Source organism: Megalops cyprinoides, chromosome 2, assembly GCF_013368585.1.
Source record: "Megalops cyprinoides isolate fMegCyp1 chromosome 2, fMegCyp1.pri, whole genome shotgun sequence".
Classification (NCBI taxonomy): domain Eukaryota; kingdom Metazoa; phylum Chordata; class Actinopteri; order Elopiformes; family Megalopidae; genus Megalops; species Megalops cyprinoides.
Genome location: NC_050584.1, coordinates 39785001 through 39809787, shown reverse-complemented (window position 1 = coordinate 39809787; position 24787 = coordinate 39785001). Strand labels below are relative to the sequence as shown.

The following is a 24787-nucleotide window of genomic DNA, read 5'->3' as shown; positions in this document are numbered from 1 at the left end:
TTACAGTTTCACAATGAGAGGGCATTCTGAGTCCAGTGTTGCCAACTAAAGTTGTGTGTTAAATACACTCCAAACTAGCTTTTGTTTGGAAAACAAACATAAAACAATGCATCAATAGCAAATAGATGGACAAATTACATGAGACAGAATAAAAACAATTTAAGGTGTCAAAATTGTGGCTGAACAGTTTAAATTATTTCATATTCCTAGCTGTGTCTTTGGCCCAAAGGGACCTCAGCAGAAATGCATTCTGGAGTATCCTGCCTGTTATTGTACTGTGTTAATTCCAGTGTTGTAAGGAGGCCATAAACACTACACACTTTTCTGTGTACAGGCATGTACTGTTTTTAATGTCCTAATGTACTGTTAAGACATTCATATATATACCATTCATATTTAATAAAAATAGTAATTCTGACATTATATGTATGATATTGTTTTTGAGCTTTGCTTTGAGCTGTTGAATACACAGATTAATAGAGTTGCACATTTGTTCTGAATTACAGTTTTCCTTCGCCTGTGACAATCGCAACTGCGGGGATATATTGCATCATTCTCCCTGTCTCGTTAAACAGTGGAGCGGGACACTGATTTGATTGTTGACAGGCCAGTGCCAGCATAAACGTAAATCTGCACGGAGGCTGGGGAGGCTCCAGAGGTTGGACACCCCACTGTGCACACCCTTAGGGCTTATATGCCTACGACGGAGGGCACCTCTTGTTATTTGCTTCAGATGACGTGGCCCTCATGGTCTTGTTAATATGTGAAATAATCATCACTGGCTCCCTCTGTGTGTGTGTGTGTGTGTGTGTGTGTGTGTGTGTGTGTGTGTGTGTGTGTGTGTGTGCGCATGCACGTGGGTGCAATGAGTAAAATCAGGGAACAAACTGTCTAACTGCACAGTCTGGATTTATTACCAGATAAATAATCATGTGCACCACATTTATGGGGGGGATAAAGAGAAGAGAAGATTTTGTGGAGTTTTTTTGTCTTTCTGTTGTTTATCTTCTCCCAAGTGTTGGTCTGCATCTATGAGCAACATAACAAACTCGCCAAACGTCAGGCTTTGTAGTCAAGAGTTGGCAAGAATAATCTTAATCTTAAATAACATAGCTTCTTCATAACTACCAGGACCATTACTCTATCATGCCTTTTGACAAGGAATAATTTGTTATATTTTGAGCTATTTATGACTGGGGTGTGGTGTAGTTTCTGTTACCTGTCAAATCATGCTCTTGGACTAAAGAATGCTCTTGAAGAGTAGTCAGGTGTCACAACCACACACTGTCATTTGCTACAATATTTCAGTGTTGTATCTAGTACAAAATGGTATGAATACAATAATAGGGCAGTATAGCCTTATGGAAATGTACAGTAGTACAATGTACATTATGTACTATACAATGGTAGTACGATAGAATTGCTTCAGATTCAAAATTAGACAATATAATCAACTAGGATACCCTGCCAAGTCATTTAAACTACGGTTTATAATTGCATGTGCTTTTTCTTCGTCGACCACCTTTTGGTGGTCAAAGTAGCTGCAGCGGAATTTTTAAAAATGCTCTTTTCAAAAACTAGTCTCTCCACTTTTCTGTCGGTTTTACATTAGCAGTGTAGAAAATGTGTTTTACATCTTTTATGTTGGTTTTCATGACCTTTCAATGAGACAGTAATTACACACTTAAGTGATTAATTTCAGCAAATAGCTAAGAAAGGTAATAAACTGTTGTTATTACCATGCTCCGATTTTATGTTACACGTCGATTATTGCGCAGTGGCATTCTCCGTACAAATACAATGCTTTGTAGCGGTAATGTACTGCCCCCAAGTGGGTATCTCTGCTAAATGCATTCATTAAAATAGCCAGGATTTCATTTTACCATGAATAACTAGGCAAACTTTGCTAGCTAGTAAAGCAGCCTGTATAAACGGGAAACAAATGGTCGTGTTTAATAAGAGAGGAGTAAATGCCATTGTAGCAATGCGTGCGCAATACGGTTTAATACTGGATTTGAATTAGTAACGAACAGCAGCTGGTACATACTGCTTGGTTAGATAGTAACGATAGAGGGGTTTGTCGGTGTGAAGTGGCTGTCAGGTTAGTAATGTGCGAGTAGCTCTATGAGACGCAAGTTACAGAATTCATTAATCAATGGGAAAACTCTAAACCAGGTTCTACCGAGATTTGAACTCGGATCGCTGGATTCAAAGTCCAGAGTGCTAACCATTACACCATAGAACCGCTCAATACAAGAGTCGGCAATTGGCTATTTCACTTTACCAATGTAGTGTTTCGAATTCTCAGATGTAGCTAGCCGGCTACTTAAGAGGTCCTACTAACTAGATTGCTGCTTAGTTAGCTGACTCACCATTTATTTTGTTCTGCACTGTGAAGGTAACGTTATCCAGCCATCTATCTAAGGTTTTGCGGAATGAGCCTTGCTAACAAGCTGGTTAGCTACTAGCTATCAAACGTCAGCAGGTTTTTTTTATTTTTGAGCTGCGAGGCGCAACAATGTGTTGCCTAGATACATTATCATGCATACCATAAAGCTAGCTAGATTATTGCAGCAACCGCAGCTATTCTTATTAGCTCGCTAGTCCTGCCTAAATAGCAAGTTAGCTTGTAGCTGATGCTGTATTTTTGCCACTAGCCAGCTGGACAGAATGCACTACCTGGAAAAACCACAGGGCGGCAATCGTATTCCAACAGCCAGTGCGATGTCTATGCCCTGTAAGTATCGGAAATGATCACTTCCCACGCCTCAAGCCTGGTTTTACTTTTTGTGTCCTTCTTTGCAAATCCTGGTTTTCTTTCAGCTGTAATCCGTCAGCTGAAGAACCATTCTGGCGTCTCGTTACCAAAAATTCTGAGACTGAATGTGTTCTCGGTCATGTCAATCACTGTTTGAGTAGGAGCTCATGGTTATTCGGACCAACACCAGTTTTTACTGAGCCCAGTTAATTGTCGTAAACTGAAAACGCTTTGCGTTTCTCACTTTGTCATCTATGCCACATACAGACACTGAGTTGTTTGTGTGTGGCATGTTCTTTCAGGCAGTGTGATGATTTGAATGTAGCGAGACTGAAATATTTCTGCTGTTTCTTTCTGTATATAGTGTACAAGTGCACAGTGTTACAACTCAATGACTGTAGCTATAAGGTCAGTCACCAGGTCAAGAACATATCAGACTCATTGTCAAAAGACTGCAATACACTTAAGCAAACCATAACTTTCAAAATGACTGTTTCAGTTACCTCCGTGAGATAAATAGATGCACAAATAAGGAATAAGTACATTTAAACAAGCAGTCATGAGTAATAAAGTGAAATTCAGCATTCAGTTGCTCCCTTCAAATTAAAGGAAGAGTTTGTGGGTGTGTTTTGAATTGGGCTTGCAATTACCATATTCAAAGACTGTCGTGTGCCCTCTTAATTTGAGGAAGTTATTTGATTGCATAGCTCACTTGCTTGAATGTATCCATTCCTGATGAATACACACATTTTTTCCTATTTAGGTGCATGAAACAGGAAGTTACACAATGTCTCTTGGAAAGTACAGCTCACAATGAATTGTTTTGGATTCACGGTGACACATGAAACTACAGTTGTAGATGCAAGGGTTATCTGGAACTGCATGGCAAAGCCTGTGCCAGATTATTTGGCATTATGCTTATTATAGTTGTTTGTGCATGCTATCATACAAGACAATGTACAATATGTGATCTTTGCATCCGCTTGGACAAGACTGAAATGTACTAATATTGTTCCAGAATACACTGTAAAGTCCTTTTATGGTTCAGCTTGCCTGTATTTATATTAGACCATGTTACAGTTATTATTAATTCCTTTAAATTTATGTAGCCTTTCTGTTTAAAGCATGTAAATGTCCACATTTTTATTTGTATTCATGACTGTACTTTTCAAGTAATGCCTAGTAAGCAAGTATGATAAAAGGATAAGATTATCACCTATCAAATATTTTGATTACAGTCAGTTTTTTTACTCGGTTTCTTTGATAATAACGTTTCACATCAAGAAGGTCATGTATGGTGAAGTAATTATAATATAAATTCATTGAACTCCATTTAGGTTAGGTGCAAAAATACTGCCATCTGAAAGTGGTATTTTCCTAAGTGAGTTGTGTTTTAGACAAGTTTAAAAGTAGTTTCATGTATTTATGTATTTATTTTATATGTTTATTCTTATGTTTGTATGTTATGTTGTCATTGATAAAATGTTCAGTTTTACTGAAGTAGAGGTCACAGTCAAAAGGACAAAGCTACTGATGGAAGATACTAAAACTGACAAGGTTGCTATTTGTGAAATCAATCAAGCAATCAATCAATGAAGTTAAAATAAAAGTTTTATATCTGCACAGTTGTACATTTAAAGGTAACTCCCTGGCCACTCCTTTTTTTGCTGCCTGACTGCCTTAGGTGTGTGTGTGTGTGTGTACTCGCACATGCATGAGAGAGAAATAATGAGAGTGCTCCCCCTGCAGGTTTTTAGGAGTACAACCAATCATGTTTGCATGGCTGAATTGTGCCTGCTCCCCCTTTTTCACTTCATACAACACATTTATATCATGAGAGAAATTACAAACTACGGGGTCCCAGGGAAATTAAACCATGGAACACATGGAAATGATGGTAATTTGGATGTTATCTAGTCCCCAAGTCTCCATCGGAATATGTGGTAAACAAGGGCCCAAAATGCAAGACAGGGAAATGCTAACCAAGTACAGATGTAATGACCACAGCTTGGCCATAAAATGGTCCAAGATCGCCAAAGAGAAAAGGTTAGGTTGACACATGATTTGGGAGAGGTCAAAACTGAGGCTCACTTCCTGTTATTGTGCACAGAATATACCAATATTCAAGGAAGCCTCCCACACATGGAAAAACTAGTTTGAGAATTAAGAATTTTCAGTTACAAAGGAAAACCTGTGTCCTCTCAGGAGACAGAAGCTAGGCAAGACAACATGTAAATATTATAGCCTTGGCAACATTGGGCAAACATTGCTGAAAACAGACTTATCTAGCAATAGCAGTGATCATTGGCTATTATTTTTATATGCCATTTGTAGCGCTGGTGGTTTGAGAGTAGGTGTTGGAGTATTATTAAGATAGTGGGTAGTAGCACTCATCACCATCTCACCCCCCTCCTAAGGAAAGTGATTGGTATTGACCTATAAAGACCATGGGAAATTATTCTCCTTACTTTGCTTATTCCTAAGGCTTGTACAGCTGACTGCTGAGAAATCTGTGTGAGCGTGTGTGTGTGTGTGTGTGTGTGTGTGAAAGAGAGAGAGAGCGCCCATCAGCAGTGGAGATTTTCTGTGTTAGTAAGACAGTCTGTGCCTGTCTTTGGATATTCCTCTAATATTAAAGCGCTCTGCAGCACCGAAATTCAGCATCTGATTTGCAGTGACAGGATATAAAATACGCAGGGTCCAATGTGTCTGTCGTCTATGTGTCTGTCATCTACGTGTGTGTATGTGTGAGACGGAGGATTAATGCCTGTTCGTGCATACCGCAAAATCATACTTGGGGATGTTATTCTTCCAGACCGCATGTGCACCGAGAATACTGGCATTAAGTGTGGTGTGTGTTTTGCATAATGTCATGTGTGGATCCTTACTGCAGTGAACGGCAAGAATTAGCTATGGAATTCCTCACTGCCCTGCCTCACATGCCTGCGGGGGCAAACTGAGCGAGTTTCTGTCAGTGCTCGTGTGTGCATATGCGTGAGCAGTCTGTGTGTGTGCGTGTGTGTGTGTGTGTGTGTGTGTCGCTGATGATGTGGATCATTACCCCCTCCCTGCCCCCAGGGCCAGGAGCAGAGAGGAGGGGGGATGGAGTAGTGGGAAGGGGGAGGGTTCCCAGGAGAGAAGGGCCCAATAAATCACCCTGCCGTCTCTGCGCTGACAGCGGGCCTGTCTGCTGGGGGGCAGGGGATCACCACAACACTGTGGCCTTGTCTGCCTGTCCGTCACCTCCACGCTGGGCCGGCGCTGTCCCCACGCCGTCCTGTGAGAACCTGACAGGTCCCTCTGCACTCATTCCCTGAATCCTCCCTGTGTCCATAGCACAGTCAGAGGAGGCTCTGCAAGTTTCCCTCTTTTGTCTTCTCAGCATGACACAATCCTGCTTTCCTTATTCTACTAGTTATAATAAGGCAAAAAAAGTATTTATACATATACAGATTTATAATTATGTTGTGTGATGAATGGTGCGACCTCAAAGGCCATTTGGCTGCATAAATGTTGATAAGAAATATGATTACAGTCATGATGCATTGTTTTCTTTAATAGGTATAGCCATTTCATAGTTCTGTCATGAACATTATGAGCTAATCAGGTTCTACTCCCCCCCCCCCCCCCTTTCCCCCTCCCCCCACTCCTCACTCTTTCATTTTCTCCCTCTCTCCCTCCTGTTCTCTTTTTGGCTGTAGTCATTTGCCTCGAGTGAACATTAGTTTACCTTACCCACAGCTTTTTGCTTGCTTTGTACTTGCCAATTTTTTCTCCAAACGCAATTCTGCAAGTTGTGATTATGAAAAATGAACAAGGCTGCAGGCAGCAGCAGCAGCATCCACAGGCAGGTGTGTGTGTGTGTGTATGTCTGTGTGTAAATTTGCTTTTCATAAACTAAATATTTCTGAACATTTAGTGCAATACCAATGACATTTTATTATTTCTGAGTAAAACATTCATAATAAAACAGTTCTGTGTTTCTTTTCAGGTACAGTAAATGTTCATCATGTATGAGCATGTACAGTTTTTTTTTTTTTTTTTTTTTGTACGGTTTAAATTTATATCTTTCCTGGTCCTGGTGGACACTTATTTCTCAGCATGTGAAGCTGCTCAGGTGACCAGGTGAATGCAGGTGGGTTCTCTACAAGTGTGGCCTATACCAAGCCTGTAGCCCTGAATGAACCCCATCCAGCAGCCCCTCTCCCCAGGTTGACCTGACCAAATGTCCTTCACCATTTACCACCTTCAACCATATGTAATTACAGACAACCCCTGCTGGTCCTCTCCAACATGAAACGTGAAGTCGTACCCTACACATCATTATATTTCTGAAGACACTTTTTTTTCCAATAAAAAAATCGCAGACTCCAGAATGTGCATTAAAATTCATAGGAAAAAAAACCCCCCTGCAATATCGTCTCTCTCGCACACTTTCTCTCATGCTTGCTCTCTCCCTGTCCCCCTGTTTTTCTGTTGGTCTATCTCCTCTGTGTTCCCCCTCTCTTTTCTCCTTTTATTTCCCTTCCCCTGGCAGTCTTATTCTCCCTCTCTCCTCCTCTCTCCTTCGCTCTGTGTTTTTCAGCTCCACCTCTGGCAGGTTGTGATTTCCACTGTCAGAAAATTGCTTTTCCAATATCTGTCTCTCTAATTATGAGACCTGCTAAAGGGGCAGTGTCACCAGAATACTAATAAATGTCTCCAGGACTTTCTTCTTTTCCTTTTTTTATAGAAATATTCTCATCTTTATGGGCCAGTCTGTGGAGGCATAAATGTACAAATCCTCACGTGCTTTGAATATCATTTTTAAGGTTCTTCCTCTTGCTTTTTGGATCCTACGGACAGAAACATACTGATACCTGACAATTAATTGGTGGAATGATTGTTCTATTATGTAGGTTACTTTTGTACCATGGGGCAAGTCAATAGCTGTTTAATTTTTTTAGAATTACAATCATTGTGACCTTACATTTTTTTACACTATCCACATTATCCAACAGATCGTTTTTAGATGACCGGTTTTGGAGAGCCATTGGTCTGCTGTAAGGGACAGCAATCAGATCAGAGGTGTGATATTCACTGTGATGCATGGGCTGTTGCATGACCTGACCCACTCAGCGTCTGCCGCTCAGAAACAACAAAACTGGGCTTCGCTTGTAATTTAGAAACCTCTTAATTTGCATGTTTTAACATCGTAGACAGGAAGCAAAAAGAAAGAGAGACTTTACTATCCTGGCATTCTAATGCAATCAAGATGCCTGCTGCCCATTTCTGTCATTCCCTATTGAGTGTTTACTTAGTTTTCCCTCTCCGAATTACAAACACTAGTCTTGGCAACACATGTGAGGCAAAATGAGAGAGGCTAGGTCGCGCGCCTGACTGTGTTTCCTCAAGTTGTTCTGTATGATCTACCCCTCCCCTTTGTTTGAGAAACCCCCCCACCCCACCCCACCTCCCTTTACCTGCACCCTCCTTTCTCTGCATGCTCAGAGTGAGGGGGCAGGAGGACAGTGCAGGGGCAGTAGATGTGATTGACCGAGTTGTGAAGGGGTTTAAATGGGTGTTTCCATCAAAGCCCGCTGTCCCGTGCAAGTTGCATTTGCTGTATCCAGTTTCTGGTCTGATTTACATAAACTCATTTTCGGAGTCTTTCAGAATGTCTGTTGTCCTGTAGTATTTTGCTTTTTGAACAGAGGTGTTCAGATTTTGTGAAGCTTGTTCTTAGTTACGATGTTCAAAGGCCAGCATAATTCAGGGAACTATTCACGTCGATATATTCGACAAGTAAATTAAAGCGGAAAAAACTGACCGCACAAACAGGGATGAATCACTCTTTCCTATTGAAGATTGCATGTTGACAAAATCTGTTTTATGACCATTAAGAATAAATGTGTTAGTACGTGGTGCACAAGTTTGTCCATTCGAAAAACGGTAACGTAAAACGGACGAAATGAAAAAATCCTCTGTGCAATTCACAATTACCATAACAACTCCATCCCCCACTCTATTCTTTTTGCCTCCAAAGAGTTAAGTCGTCTTTGGCTAACTCGGTCTATTTGATTGACGTGTGCGGCACCGTGATGGCTGCTTTCTCCAATCAGCAAACGGATGGGTCAACCCACGTGGGGAGATGAGACATTCATTGGTTAATACTGCTTGTGTTGATTGTAGATGTGTGAGCCCCACGTGGAGATTCCATTCATTCATTGATCAATTCCGTTGCACCCCCAACTTCAATTGGAAAATTTACATGAATATAAAACCGGTCGATCCTTAGAGGGAGTTGTTGCAAAGGAAGAAAGATACAAACAGTTCAGTAAATACAAATAGGAATTTCGGTGGCAAAAGTACGACAAATGTGAAATATCTTACTAGCAATCTAACAATGTGTAATTATTTTTTTCTATAACCAATTTGGAGATTTACATTGACTAATGCAATCTCTATGTCACCAAGCACCTTCTGCCCCTGACTTTTGTAATATTATTCAAGCAAGCTAAATAAACACGATTTTCCAAAGAAAGTATGTACTTAAGACGATGATTTAACGTAAAACAAACAATTAAGCCGTTACTTTGCAATCGAGAAAATAAAATAAACCTTTTTAAATACACGGTATTGTCGAAATGTAGTCACATATTGTTGGTTTCTGAACAACACCAGAATCAAGTCAAGAATGAAAGGAACAGATAAAGTCATAATGTTTGGAATGTGTATCTCGCAGAATTAGGTAAAACTACAGCTAGTTAGCCTCGTTCGATCTCTAGCAACAACTGTGCATCTTGTCTCTCTCAAAGAAAAAAAAACTCCCGTCTGCCCCCATTGAATATCAGGAGGGGATCAGAAAGGAAGGAGAGAGTGAGAAAGAGGGCAGAGAAAGGAGTGTGTTACGAAAAGAGTGGGGCAACGAACGAGACAAAGGAGGTTGCGGCTGCGTTGAATGTCTTGTCCTTCCCAGAGCTGAGTAGTATTGCTGGCTGGCTAGTATAGATAGACTAGCTACCTTTTTCTTGTTTGGCAGAATTGGTGCTAAGAACATACGTTTGGGTGGAAAAAACATTCAGGATTTTAGCGGAGCGAAATAGCTTTTCCAACGCAAAAGGGTCGTGGAGAGAACGCTATATACATTTGGGCTTTGAGAAAATCGGGCGGATCTTTAGGTTATATTGCATTTTCTTTTTTTGTGTCGGAGATAAACAGAACAAAGGGAGTCTTGAGCAGGGAATGAGCGAGCCGAGACGAGCCTCCACACCACCGCCTCAGAGACCAGGCCCGATGCGTTTCTGAAACCAAAAATAAACACTATCCAGTTTCTCTCGGAATCTTTTGTTAAACAATCAGAGGACGAAAAATTAAGCTTGCGGACATCCAAAAATGTTCCCACAGAATCGACCACCGGTACGTATAACGCAATTATAGCTAGTTAAACGATAACGTGACAAATAATCATTGCTCAAACGATCATATATGCTCTTTTGGGAAAATTCCTAACCTTCGAATAAGTGTTTTGTCTGTATGTTGGAGTTAGTGTACTTGTATACACGATATGAAAACTTGAGCTAACGAGCAGGCAGACTCACTGTTCTGCACTAAAGTGATTGTTGTAATCATGACTTAAAATGTATCGCTCCGTGGGTTAGGCTGGCTGCTATTTATTTTATTTTGTCCATAGCAAAGTAACTAGTAATAAGAAATCTCTAAGTGCCGTCAAATGTTTGGAGACTGAGGGTGGACACGAACCACAGTGGGTCATACTGTATTCGTTTGTTGATGTCCAAAGAGGTAAAGTTAAGGTGATAACGCGATCGGCTTGTACTTCGTTGTCGATTTTAGAAAAAAGTAGAGAGAGCAACAGTTCTGTACTAAGGATAATTAAATATGTAAATGGATGATAATTCGTCTTTACAGTCTATTTTCGGCTTTGCAAGTACAAAATTTAAATATTTTTAAGCTAGGTATATTGTATACCGTACTGACGCAACTGTAATTCTAGCTAGTTACCTAGGGAGAGGAGTTGATTTCCACTGCAACTGAACTCTTCCATCTCGTGACTCATGGTGTTGACACACTTACTTAATCACATAGAATATCCCAGAGAAGAGTTATTTCGGCGGGCTTTCGTTCATATACTATCTACTGGTATACAGACTCTAATAATGATCACTAAATTGATGACGAGGATCCTATTGATCTAGATGTCTCCTCGAGAAATTGAGCTGAGCCTTCCACACTGTCGTTGTTGATGCACTGGCATTCCCGTGTGTGTGTGCACATTTTAAAGCGAAGTTTTGAAAATCTCACCTACATGTTGCGAATTGTTGCGATGCAGTGTGTGCCTGTAGATCTGAGAAACCGTAGCTTTCTATTGCCGTTTTGATCTCAGTTGTGGAGTCAGTGAGAAGTATTTGAACAACCACAGTTGTTGGGTACAGCATTCATCTGTACCTTCAAAATAGCTGGAGCGATTACTCAAAATGCATAAAATCTCCACAGGAAATGTGACCCGTTCATTCAAAGTATATGCACCCACAACGTTTGCCCCACCCCCACCCCCACCTCCAGTGTGCTTTGAAGCAGTGGAGACGAGCCTTTAACTTGATGTCTGTGATTCCATGGGACAGGAGCAGACGCGCCGTGTGAAGGTGTGGGAACAGCATGATTCCCGACCAACACACGACTGCGTTTCTCCTCAGAGTGTCAGCGCTGTGCGGTCAGGAGCGTCACTCCTCGCCAGGAGGATCTCGCGCAGCCATGCAGGGCTCTGCGGGGAGAGACGCTCTGCTGTGGTTACCGCTCTTAACTGAAATTCACTCACCCGGGGACCCATCGCCTCCTCTTCAAGAGAGCAACTTACCACATTTAAAAACGGGTCCTGTCTATTAACATCCCCCCCCCCCCCCCCCCCCCCATCTGCAAGAGCTGCTTCGGCTCTGGTTCAGAAAAGCTATTGAAAACCAATGCTTTTATCTGTTTAGTGTAAGACTTGTATAAGACTCATGGTACTGATCAGTGACCTGGCTCTTAAGCCCTGTTAGCATTGTATAATTGCTAAGAACTTTAAAAGGTGTGTTCCAACTGGGTTAGTGGCCACATTGCATAAGCTTCACAACCCTGTTCAACAACTAGTTAATGAACCTGCTCAGGATCATTTCTTGAACTATGTGTCATAGCCAGCTGTGATATGTGAACAATTGCATGCATGCTGTGCTAACATTGTGGAAGAGAAGATTGGATGCGGTTGTGCTTACTGGACAAGGCCTTTGAAATTGTTCTCAGCAGTGTGAGTCTAGACAAGCCTGCTTTGTGCATGACTTTTACTAAGGGTCTGTTATTTTGGCACCTTAAATAAAATGGCAGTGGAAAGGAAATAGCTGGCGGAGAGAATGGAAGGGGGGCCTGAAGCCAGGAGACTTCCAGTGTCTGATTGGCATGTAAACTCAAGTTACTAATCGTGTGTCTTGTTCATGAAGTAATCTCTGATTCTACTGTCTGAGGTTATGCACGCAATGGCTTGATTACTTCTTACTCTGCTGGCCAATGCTGCATTCATGCTTAAGTAAATCATGCTCTGTAAGTCTCTCTGAATAAAAGGTGTCTGCTGGTCAGAGGATAATAAAAAGAGGAGAAATATCCCTGTGTGGCACAGCAGAGGGCTGCAGTTGGTTGCGGTGCCCTTGTCTCAGACAGACAGCTGGCCCATCTTCCAGTGGTGTGGCTGTGGCAGTAATACACAGGCTTGGACTTTCCCCAGAGTTCTGTAGCAGATCGAAATGTTTCAATGTTTAAACTTTGCAGGTTGGTGGTGTAGCACAGCTGCTACTTTGTCATTCACTGTCCCCCATGCAGCTGTGTGGGAGTGTGGGGAGAGGTTTGTCTGGGGCGTTACTCACTGGGCTTGTATACCTCCTATGCACATGTGAGTGTGTCTGTATGTGTGCACACGCGTGCACGCACACATACACACTCCACACTGTAATCTCTATTTGGGCATCAAAATTGGAACCACATTTTGGACAAATCAAGCCTGTGTTCCTACCGTCGTGTAGAATTTGCAGGTGTAATCCTCTAAAGGAATAAACATAGCCCACTGATTTGTATCGTGAGAGCTCATCCTAAACTACAGCTTTGTCATTTAGGTGAGCTAATCTTTGACTGTCAGGCCGTCCATGTGATGTTTTTGGCTACAGGAGACTTCGTGCTTTTGTCTAATGGGGATTCTAGGACTTGGCTGTGTGTCATGCAAGCCACTAAATATAGCACCAACAAAATGATAAAGCTGGGTTGTTTACTATTTCCATAATTACTGTCCTGACCAACTGTCAGGTACAGCCCTGTGCGTTACTGACAGTGCTTGTTGAAAATAGGGAACCTGCTATTTCACAGCAGTTCCTGGAAACCGAGCTGCTGAGGACCACCTGGAGTTAAAGGACCAGGCTCCAACAACGGAGCTTCACTTGGCTCATATCCATAATTTCGCGCTCAACATGAAAAGCCTCGAGGTATCCCCGCGCGGCCGGGAATCTGCAAACCCGTTACTCTGTCTGTCTGAGGCTCATTGATCCAGGAATCCCTTCAGCCAGATTGGGAGGCAGTGCCCTCTGCCGCATGGCGGAGGGAGGGAGACCGCGGGCTGCTCATTGACACCCGGTGTCCGGTGCTGCCAGCGTTCGTACATAATCTCCAGGGTCGTCTTTGGGAAGAGCGCTTGAGGGGGGAGACTGCAGCGTAAAGAGTTGCACGGTGACTGGCGTCTGCTCTGGGTTTGCACAAGTCGTGAAGGCGTGGCGCTGAAATTCCCCGAACGGAAAGAACAAGCACTCCACGGGTTAGCTAATAAAAGAAGGCACCTACTCTGATTAGCACAGCTGACAGACAGGCTTCTCTCAGGTACTAATGCATCCAGACAGCGGGGAAATTTGAATAAAGAGCTTTCAAATAAATGTTAAAAACGGAGAACGTGTGGCGCTAATGACACGGGTGCCTTGAAACCCTTTTTAGGAAGTGGAGATTTCTATTGGGTGCAGAATGGCTGGAGTTTGGGATCAGCGAAGTGGAGCAGCAGCTGGAGTATGTTGGCATTGGGGGGGGGGGGGGGGGGGGGGGATGATAATATGAGAAGAACTGAATTGCTAAAAAAATGTCATGAGGCTTGAACTTCAGATGTCAATCAGGAGGGTGAGACCATCCAGGTGTACCTGTGGGGGGGAGGGGGCATTTTGGCCCTGTGGGAATTTATGGCCTGCCGTCATTACCCTCCCTCTCACCACAATGCTCTTGGTGGTCTCTCTCTCTCAACTCTCTGTGGCGAGCATATGTGAGCATGGCTGGGTGTTTACTCTAATGATTTGTTTCCTGGGAAAGCACCATACAATTAGCTGGTTCAACTTGCAGGGACATTAATCAGCAAAGCTGCTGTGAAGGGTGAAGCGGAATTGGTCAGGGACAAGGGCCGCCCCCTCCTTTGCCCCATAAACTTGTGGAATTATGGGTCTCTGTCCCTCTGTAGATGTGTCCTGTGTCCTCGGCTTCCAGAGGTGTGCAGCTCTGTCATGTGTAACGCTAAGTTGTACCAGGCTGTAGTATGTGTCGGCTCATGTTTGAAATGACCATAGAAGCGAAGGCTTTCTGTCTGGGCAACTATCATTGCAAGGAAGAAAATTGATTGAATGTGTTAAATGCAGTCTGAGTTGAGCCTCTAAGAGGGGAGTTAATTTCTTTTCAGTGATTAAAATTTTAGGGGTGCATGCCTTTTGTGGAAAGTCATCCTGGATTGGAGAAAAATGGGGGGGGGGGTAATTTTTTGGCATGGTTTGTCAAATTCTTGAAGCTGTCACAGATTTGAGAATATTGACAGGGTTGAGTTTAGAAACAGGAATTTCCAAGGGTTTAAGATGTGAAGATCTGTGGTAAGGTTTTTTGGTTGTAACATGGAAACATGCAAAGGGAATGACTCAGTAAAGAGCCTCTGTATTCCCTGTACTTCAGTCATTGATTGTGAGTGTGCAAGTGCTGCATGCTCGCGCAGAGGAACCACAATGAAAAAGAACAGCAGTCTGGAGCTCTGACGAGATGAGCACAGCAGGATTCATCTATCTCTCTCTCTGTCTCTCTCTCTAACACACTCACACACACACACACACAGAGGGAGGGAGAGAGCACAAGGGAGCGGACCGATGGTAATGAGAGGGAATTGCACTGAGATTGTCGGGTTCTTTGAAGGGGACCACCATTACACTTCACATGCTGTGTGTGTGTGTGTGTTTGTGCAAGTGTGAGTATTTCCTAGCTTGTGCACCATTTTGTGTGTGTGTGTGGGAAGATGGATGTGAGGCCATTTTGGTCTGGTGGTACTTTGCTCTGTAGTGAGGGTGAGAGAAATAAAAACAGCAATGACTGCAGGCTGGGAGCAGCACATGGTCTCTGAGATCCTTAGTGTGCGTGTGCGTGTGCATCTGCGTGTGTGCGCACGCGTGTGTCTGTGCAAAACATTTTTAACAGCAGCCAGACTATATGCGGCGGCAGGTTCACCCTTAGCTGATAATCATGGGATGGAGCAGCCAGGCTCCCCCTATTTAAAGAACTGTTGAATTCTATTTAGCCCTGATTAGACTCATTACGCTCCTGACTTCCCTCCCCCAGAGCTCTCCCAACACCTCAGTGCGCCGTAGGAGGGGAGGGTCAAATCGGTGCAGCAGACCTCATCTTTCCTGCCCAGATTACTGTCTCACTAAAGGAGACAGGGTTGGTCTTGGGTTGGAATCCCAGGCAGGACAGTGTCACTTACATCACATTGTCACTTACGTCACATTGTCACTTACTTAGCAGATGCCCTTTGTTACGGTAACAGTAGAACTTGTGTAAAGCGTTATGTACTCAAATTATGCATCTTATTTGCACTGCAGATATTGAGATAAAGCAGCTTTAGGAACATTTCAGTGTCCCTTCTCCATGGGTTTGAACCCACAGGCACTCCTCAGCTTGACAACTTTAAAGTGATGACATCAATTGAATGTGCTGGTGTGTTGGTTACTTTGAATTTGATTGTGTAATGCTTCTCGAGCCAGTCAACAAATGGAAAGTATTAGTAAGGTGTTTAATAAAAAATGTAAGCAATTTGCCTGCTTGCTTTAAATGTCTCTAAATGGGCTTGTGATCTGAACTGGAGATACAACCAAAATTCATCTCCCGTGTGTCAGAGCTGGGATAGCTGAAACAGCACTCTTTTCTTTAGCCTCAGAAGCTGAAGCTGTCCATCTCCTCTCCTCTTCTGAACATGTCAGCCCCTTATCCCAGGGGCATGTCACAGCTCCTCTTTACCACTTTCTTCATCCACTTCATCCAACTTTTTAGAAGGCTTTTTTCCACTCCCATTTGCTGAAGCACAGCTTGGGGGTAGGGGTACTGAAAAGGAGAGAAACGGAGAGGTACATCCCAACACCAACCCCCCCCCCCCCCCCCCCCCGTATGCGGGCCCTCTTCAGTGAGTGAAGGGCAGTTGTGGTGTGTGTGCCCCCTGCCTGCACGCCGGGCTCTGAGAAGAGGCTTCTGGACAGCAGATTGAATCGGGAGTGCAGAGAGGAGAGCTCGTTAGGGCCCGGAACAATGCCTTCTCCTGAGCCCCGGCGCGGGGGGCTCTGTTCTGCCTGCCGGTGTCAGCTCCTCGTTTCCAGCCTGCTGCCTCTGACACCATGTGACCTCTTCAGCTTTCACCACTCCCACCCCCCCACCCCCTGCGCAAACCTGGCCTGTCTCTTTTGCTCCTTTGCACCCCCCCCATGTGCACATGCACAGGGTTGCATCGTCTGCCTCTCACAACATTGTCACTCTGCCTGTGAGGGGAAGAGTCAGGAGCCATGAATAAAGACTGGGGTTCTTAAAGTCTGCTCCCTTGGCAGTCCGTCCATTGCTCACACTTGAGGTGTTTTTTTTTTTTTGTTTTTTTTTTTGTAGAGTTGAGTGAGCAGGATTCCCTTTCTAATTAATACTGCATAATTGGTGTGGTGTGCTGGTTCACAGGGTCAGTGGCCTAGATGTGAGCAAACTAGTACTCAGTGAATACAGTCCTGGAGATTTCCCTTTCTTCATCATATAAAAGCCAATGTTCTCAACGTGGGTTAAAGCACCGGGTGCTGAAAGTTTTAGGGGGTAGTTTATGGAGCTGGACTGTGGGTCTCTGTTGACAGAGGCACAGAGAGACAGACAGACAGTTCCCGCCCTGGTGCGAGGAGGGCTTTGTCTGCCTGTCCTGGTGCATTATCCTAAGGTCCTAATTGCACTGTGTGCTCTGCTGGGAAGGGCTGGGCTGATGGGGGGGTGCAGACCTGGTGGGGTCCTAACTTTAACAAGTGTCCCAATGCAGCTCTGTTCCCATCCCTCTCTCCCTCTGTCCAAGCACCTCTCATACAGCTAGCCCTTAACATGCTCTCTGTCTTTCTTCTCTGGCTGATCCCTGTTCTCTGTCACAGGCCTGCACTCCCAGCCCCTCAGCTCTCTCCCCATCCCTCTCATCTCGCTCCCCCTCCTCCTCTTTCATCTCTGTCCTTCAGCCATGCCGCTCGCATCACTTTGAAGGCGGTCCGTTTGCTGGATTGCAGTTCGCCAGCCCTGCTGTTTGCTCATTCCCCCTGTCCCTTATAAAATGTACATTTGAGGCCCACTTTAAATTAAAACGCAACTGTTTTCTACCCGCCGTCCAGTATTATTTATATTGAATTGTGTCATCCAGTAATCTTCTAATGAAATTGTATTTGACTGCTTATATGTTGATTAATTGGAAAAGCTGAAAATGTTTGTCTGCTAATTTTTGCAGAGCTCTCATTAAGTAATGCTGATTTTTTTTTTTTTTTGATACTGCTTGCAATGTCTCGGAAGGGTTTCAGCCTGTACCTTCTGTCCCTCTTCAGGCGCCTCTCCAGCCGCCTCCTGGGTCCTCGGCCTCAGCTGCGGCAGCAGCCGCAGCAGCGGCTGCGTCGGGCACGCCCCAGTCCCTGAAGCTCACCTACCCTGAGACCCTGGACCGCATCAAGGAAGAGTTCCAGTTCCTGCAGACTCAGTATCACAGGTAGGCCGGCTCGCCCCCGCATGTACACGCACTGGGGTCACAGCACAGGGCCTCCGCTCACTCAGCTCCCACAGGAGAGGAGGTGCCGGGGCTTCTGGAGGTCCAGCGCTCAGCGTGACCAGATGATGAGAGGAGGGGGCAGAGAGCGCTGGTCTTTGCCCGGTCTGGCCTCTCCCCTGCGGGTAGGACGATGACCCGCGGTGCACTCTCCACGCACTTAATGGGCTTTTTTCTTGCCGTGCTGTTTACACTAGCCTGCGGAGATGAACGAGCTCTGTGGCACCCAGGTTACACTGGGAGGGGAATAAAGAGGAATGAAGGGGAAATGTGGGGTGGAGTTGGGGGGGGGGGTCACCAGAATTTTATTCTTTGTCCTCTGTTAGGCGTAATGAGGAAATGTTAAATAGAGGTGATAAATAAGCTGCCATGTGTTTGTGTACGTATGCGTGCGTGTGTGCACTGGTGTGTGTGTGTCTGTGTGTGCGTGCTTGTGTGTGTCTGCCTGTTGTCGTTCTTCTGTGTGTGTGTGTGTGTGTGTGTGTGTGTGTGTGTACGCACGGGTGTGTTTGTGTGCCTGTTTTTCTGTTTATTGGTGTGTGGCTATGTGTGTGTGCATGCTCATGTGTGCCTGTGTTTGTCCTTGTGTGGCTATGTATATGTTTTTGCGTGCGTGTGCATGTGTGTGTGTGTGTGTGTGTCTGTGTTGGCCCTGTGGCTGGGGTGTAGGGGGTTGGGGGGGGGGGCAGATGTCAGAGGCAGTGAAGCGGAGGCAAGGTGCGGCCGCACCCCTCTGATGTGTACGCAGATCTGTGTTTGTCTGTACCTTTGTGCGTGTTTGATATGCCTTCTGATTAATAGGAATGCAGCGCGACCAGGCAGACGGGCTCTGATTCTGGCCTCTCGCTGGCATTCCCTAGGTTTTTTCCTCCCCCCTCTTGGCACACCTTCACACAGCCCCGGCTTTGATTCTGCAAGCCAGAATCTGGGAAATCCACCCTCTCCCGGCCCCTATTGTTGGGCCCTGTGCCCGCCCCCCCGTCCCCAGTACAAACAGGAGCGCTCCTTTCAACAGGAGCGCTGATTCCACACATTCCTCCAGAAAGGGGACCGGAGGGGCCGGGGTGGCTCCCACCGGCGCTGGGGGGACAGGGCCCATTAGTCCACGATCTCACAGTCTCAGTACCAATGTGCCCCTCTCACTTCCCATGTTCACACTCCTCTCACCTCCAGCCTGCAGCTCTGCTGTCACACGTGAGTGTGCTCTGCTGGGAGCCAGCCCCCCCCCCCCCCCCCAAAAAAGCTCGCGCTGACATCTGAGGCAGTGTACTGGCTCCATGAGGAAGCCTAGCGCTCTCTCCACCTGCTTAGCTTATATAAAATGTAATGTGCTGGATACATTGAATGCGGAAACCGGTTTCATCACGCACAATTAAATTGGCAGCAAAGGAGCGCGGTTCGTCAGGGTTTCAACACTGCAGCGCGCTGCAGTCACAGAGCAGCGCAGTAGCGTAACATATGAGGCGTCGATGCAATATGGCAGCGGACCTGAGCAAAAACGTGAGCCATAAACCAATCGGGGGAGCGTGCCTTGTAGGCAGGAGTCTACCGTTTCCCCCCCTCTGTCAACCCTTCTGAGGTAGGCTATAGCTTATGTGGCTCCATTCAGCAGTTGCCTGTGTGCTCACAGTCGGGCATAACAAAGCGCTTTTCCCAGATTGGCACGGGACAGAGAGGGCTGAGTAGCTTATTAGTACTGTGCTTTGGACCTGAGCTCTGGCACAAGGCTCAGGTGGCTTGGGTCTCTCAGGTCTTGACCAGCGCTCAGCTGAAAGATTTGTCCCTCACGCAATCGAGGGATAGTGGAGCTAATCGGGGCCCAAGGAGAGGCCTGACCTGGTCTGCTGTTCACGCACGCTCACACACACACACACACACCCTGGCAACAGAAACACCCCCACACTGCTAGATCTGGGCTATAAATGGAAAGGCTTATTTTTTTTGTAGTATTGATCGTGGCCGGTGCCTGATTGCTGATGCTGAGAAGGATTATAGAGCGAGGAAGAGACGGAGGTAAAGGGATTAGGAGAGATGAGCTTGAGAGGTGTGTGTGTGTGTGAGTGTGTGTGTGTCTGTATGTGTGTGTGTGCGCGCGCGCCACTGTATATGTGTGTTTGTGTGTGTGTGAGAGAGAGACAGAGGCGCCTGAGATTGGGGGAAAGAGGAGGAAAGACGGAAGGGGGGGGGGGGGGGTGCGGTGTGCCGGTGTACAGTGTGTTGGTGTCTAGCACTGTGTGGAAAGCATGCAGGAATGTGTGTGCCTGTGTGTGATATGGGCTGGGATAGCAGCTGCTCTTTGATAACTTCTAACACCCAGACAGGATGGAGGCAGAAAGGAACCGCTGACAGGAGGCTTTCATTACACTAATTCTCTATCCTTATAAACACACACCCGCAGATGTAGACACTCACACACACACCACTTGAAACGCTGTTTGTGCCCGTGGTAAAATATGCACACATGGCACAGGGGTAGGGTGTAACTGGCACACGTACACATATGTCCTTGTTAGAGACTGTAAAGGACGTGTGCAAATTCAAGGTGCACTCAGAGAATGAAATACAGCCCCTCAAGATACTCAAGGGCAGCCTGCACCAGGGCATTCTTCAGTCAGGGCAGTCTGCCTTGGCAAAGGGCCCATTGCCTTAGCCACAGAGTTAGCCTGATTTGTGGCTTTTGAACTCTTCACCTTAATCTTTGCAGCTCTGTTTGCGAATGTGCCACATTTGTACGTTCATTGACTCTCCCTCCCTTCCCAACCCCAACCCCCAAGGGCACCCCTTCGATTTGTATTTATGTAGCTTGTGCTTTGGGTGGTTGGATGTGAGCAAATATAATGGGCTTGAAATGATGCGACGAGCAAACAGCAGAAAAGACTAATACGGAAACAGTGCTAGTATTATACCATGTAGAGTAGATTTCAATTTGAGTGTAATAGCATAATGATGTATGACTGCAATAATGGACACAATGTAAAATACTTATTTAAACAGTTAAATATCTAAACTGTGTTTGTGTGTTCAGGTAATAGAGTATTATGTTAGGGGTTGAACAGTCATAACAATTATGTACAGTATATTTTTATTCATTCAAAACATAACCATTCTGTGATTTTTTTTTTTAAATGCTGAGTATAAAGAATAGCAATTATTCAACATAACAGGCTGTTTGTGTTTGTTAGAACTCCCTCATGCCCAAAATCCCAGGGTAAACACTGCAACTTAAAAATAAAGACAAAGCCAGAAATCAGAGAGTTTGGTGCGCCTCAAAGACCACAGTTTGCCTGTAATGATGAAGTTATGATAGCCGTGGTCATACGCGGGGATCCTGCACCTCATGTGATTCTGAGGCAGGTCTGTGGGTTAGTCCGCAAGGCCGCTCAATGGATTCCAACATTGGTAGGGTAGGAACAGCCAGACAGCAAGACCAAAAAGGCATCAAGCCGGATGATGGCACGGAAGGGAAATAAATTGTGCGACAACAGCGGGGGAAGTGTCAAAAATGCCAGTGAATACAATGGAATGCAGTTAGAAAAATTAAACGCTGCAAAAAAAATATCCCATTCAGGTTGGAAGGCACATGATGGAGCAGCCCTGACGACTGACAGGGATGTAGGAAACGCTGCACTCCAGTTGCTCAGTCTTGTGAAATTAAACTGGTATATCCTGGTGCCTTCTTTCACAGAAACCACAGAAAGCTCGGAGTCCCGTGTGTGGCACGTCAAGTCTGTGTATGGCTTGGGCTTTGTTATTGAGGTTTTCCTTGTGGTACGTGTATATACGTGTGGTATTTTCGTGTGGCCTGGCTCCCTGTGTGTGTGTGCGCGCGCGCTGTGGGTATAGTCATGTGGTGGGGCTCATTATATGTACATATGTGTGTTACTGGAATGTGGCCAAGCTTTCTTTATGTTCACATGTGTGAGGTGCTGCTGTGTGTGCCTCTGCCTATGCCTATGTGTGCGTGTGTGTGTCTGACTGTCGTCTTGGTTTGGAGACTTGGTGCTGATTAAGGGGTTTTACCATTTATGTTTGTGAGAATGTTATTGTAAAGTGAATGCTTGTGCAGTAGTCTCAAAAGTGTGTGATGAGTGATATCCATCTTGGGTATGTCGTAAAGTTTCATTAGTGAGTGATTAGGGATAGTTCTGTGGTGGGGTGCATTCCTTACATTTTGTGTGGTTATTTGCACTCACAGGTTGATTGAATGAGCCCCTGTAGTTAGCTTCATTCAGTGGGTGTGAGAGTATTGTGCAGTAATAGTTTGCTGCGTTGCTAAAGAGGATGGCTTCATCAACACTTAATCAGATGTAAATGAATGGCCACACTCTAGGTGGGTGGGGTTTGGTGCAAGGGTGTGTGGGGGCAATAGCATTAATTTTCTTGAAGCAGCAACACGCTCTTGTGTGTGTGTGTGTGTGTGTGTGTGTGTGTGTGTGTGTGTGTTTGTGAGAGAGTGCGTGCGAGTTCTCTAAGTGTGACGTGGGGGTAATGGTGCGCTGGTGACAGAGCTGTCGGGGGACTGGCAGCCAGCAGATTTGTTGCACGTACCGATGATCATCTTATCTGCTGTCACCATGGGGAAGGGATTGGAAGCGCATGGCATCCAGACTCCATCATCATGCTGTCCCTCATGCTGATCCAGGGACTAATTATTACAGGCAATCATTTCTCCATGCAGTACGAATGCTGCCCCCTCACCCATGCCTCTCTGTCAAGCAGTCATCATTGCGTATTCGCACACACGTAAACACACACACAAGCACGCACACGTGTGTTTACATACGGACACACCCACAATTTTCTCTCATAGGTAACTTTGCATTAGTTCTACACAAGCTGTATGGATATGTCTCTGCTGTAACCCCACTCTTAATACAGTATGTGATTGTATTGTTCTTCTGTGTGGCTGGCTATAGTCATAGTGAAAGCATCCATCGCTGTCTCTGTTGTAATATGTGAGCGCACATAAGGTGTCTGGCTGTGATCTTTTGGCATTAAGATCTTTTGTAATGCTTCAAATCAGGTCAGTTTTAATGGTCAGGCTGCACCGCAGTTGGCTGACTCAAACTTACCTGACTGAACAGAGATCTAATACCATCACAGATATGAGGAGAGAAAGGGAACTGATAAAACCACTGATGTGAGGGTGAGTGATTTTGGCATTGCCATTGGGAAATCCATTGAATGCAACCCTGTGCTGCCCAGTGTCTCCACGGTGGTAACCAGGAAACCGATGTTCTTGAAAAGCACCTCGCGAATATTGTGCATTTTAAATGATCTAAGCCTGCACATCAACTTGGAGAGGACAGTGCCCGCATCACAAAATGTAGATGAAGCAAATCTTTCCAGGTGAAAGAATCCCTCATAAAGCAGGTACATAGAATCGCCAGCTCTCAGAAATCTTGGGTGACTTCTGCACGGAGGCAATTTCACTGTAATAAAACCCACCGAGGGAATGAATTGAGTCTCCCTCTCTCCCCCCGCCCCGCTCTCCTCCCTTCCCCCCTCCCTCACTCGCAGTGATAAATGAGTCAATTTTCGGCGACTGCATGGGGCTGCTGAAGGGGAGTGGATGTGCTGTTATTACCTGTTGCAGCCTGGTAATGTTGCGGCATTAATCATATTCTAATTTCCCAGGCCCTTGCATTCCCTCTGCATAAATCTGTCTCCTCCAAACCAGTCGCCGTGGCCACGGTGGGGGTGAAATACAGCTGGGGCATTGGGGTGTGTGTGGGGGACGGGGGGAGGGTGAGTTATAGAGGACACAGGGGAGGGGGGGTAGGTCTTTGGGGAGGGTGGGGGGTGTGAGTTATAGAAGACATTGGGGGGGGGGGGGGCAGGTCGTCCCTTAAAGGACCGTGAGCTCCGCTCAGGATTCCTGTACACCTGCTTGTCACGTGTACAGACTGACTCTGCAGGGAACGGCAGTATGCATTCACCTCAAGTGCCAGTTCTCTCACAGGCTGGCCTGACTGAAACGGCATGTGCTGGACGCTGTCTGTGGCCCCTCAGACCAACACGGGTGTGCATGCTTCTTCTGGTGGGCCGGGCTGTCCCGGTGCTGCTGCTGGTGTGTGGCACACGGGTGCCATCAGATAAGACAGCCTGGGGTTACAGGGTCAGGAGGGTCGGCGACGGTTGGTAGAATGGAAGTGTCCAGTGGAAGAGGTCGTGCAGGTAGACACAGGTTTCATCTCTCTACTCTCTTCTCTCCCACAGCTTGAAGCTGGAGTGTGAGAAACTGGCCACGGAGAAGACGGAAATCCAGAGACACTATGTGATGGTGAGACTCTGCCCCCTGGCATACAGTTCCCTCCCCCTTCACCGCTCATTCTGTTTGCATTTCCATGCTGCTAGTGAGCTCTGACGGCTCTCTGTGAAAACTCTTGTGTGATACACTTCCACTGGACATGAAGTGCATTTTGAGTCACTGTGTGAGTGGTATAGTCCAGGTGATTTGGAAGCAGGTCGTTGACTGAACTCCTGCTCATCGGCTCCCCACGGGTCGTCATTGAACTCAGCTTGATCTATTCCCTTTGCCAAGCTAGAAGCAGTCGACTTCTAGATCAAGCCTCATCCAACCAGCGTAAAGAACAGTCCCATTCATTTGCTGCAGAAAAGCAGGTTTGGGTTCCAAATGTCAGATTTTCCGGCTGTAGAACCATAGTATGCAAGCCTTTCTCATTAATGACTGGCGTGAAAATGCGCACGCAGACAGCATTGTCTTGAAATCAGATTTTATGCAGAGTTTTGATCCCGCAGCTAACCAAAGTAGCGAAGCTGCACAGCGCCTGCTGTGGCCAGGGGTGTTACGTACCTGGCACAGATTGGTTCTTGGCAAGGGACAGCTAGACCAGCTTTTTGGCATCTAATTTTGGAGTTTAGAAGTTGCCTAGCAACAGTAGAATCTT

At 45.6% G+C, this 24787-nt stretch overlaps 1 protein-coding gene and 1 non-coding gene across 4 annotated transcripts in view; one reads left to right on the top strand and one right to left on the bottom strand.

The window, feature by feature from the left end:
- Window positions 1–2173: 2173 nt before the first annotated feature.
- trnaq-uug lies at window positions 2174–2245 on the bottom strand. Its single transcript has one exon. It is a non-coding gene; the product is annotated as a tRNA-Gln (tRNA).
- A 7394-nt stretch (window positions 2246–9639) lies between these two features.
- The window catches only part of tle2a (TLE family member 2, transcriptional corepressor a), a 27802-nt gene continuing 12654 nt past the window's right edge, over window positions 9640–24787 (top strand). For all 3 annotated transcript variants that reach the window (XM_036521273.1, XM_036521272.1, XM_036521271.1), the window contains exons 1-3: window positions 9640–10156; window positions 17662–17819; window positions 24096–24159. In XM_036521273.1, the coding sequence (XP_036377166.1) occupies window positions 10133–10156; window positions 17662–17819; window positions 24096–24159 (246 nt within the window). In that variant the 5' untranslated portion in view covers window positions 9640–10132. The remainder of the gene's footprint in view (window positions 10157–17661; window positions 17820–24095; window positions 24160–24787) is intronic.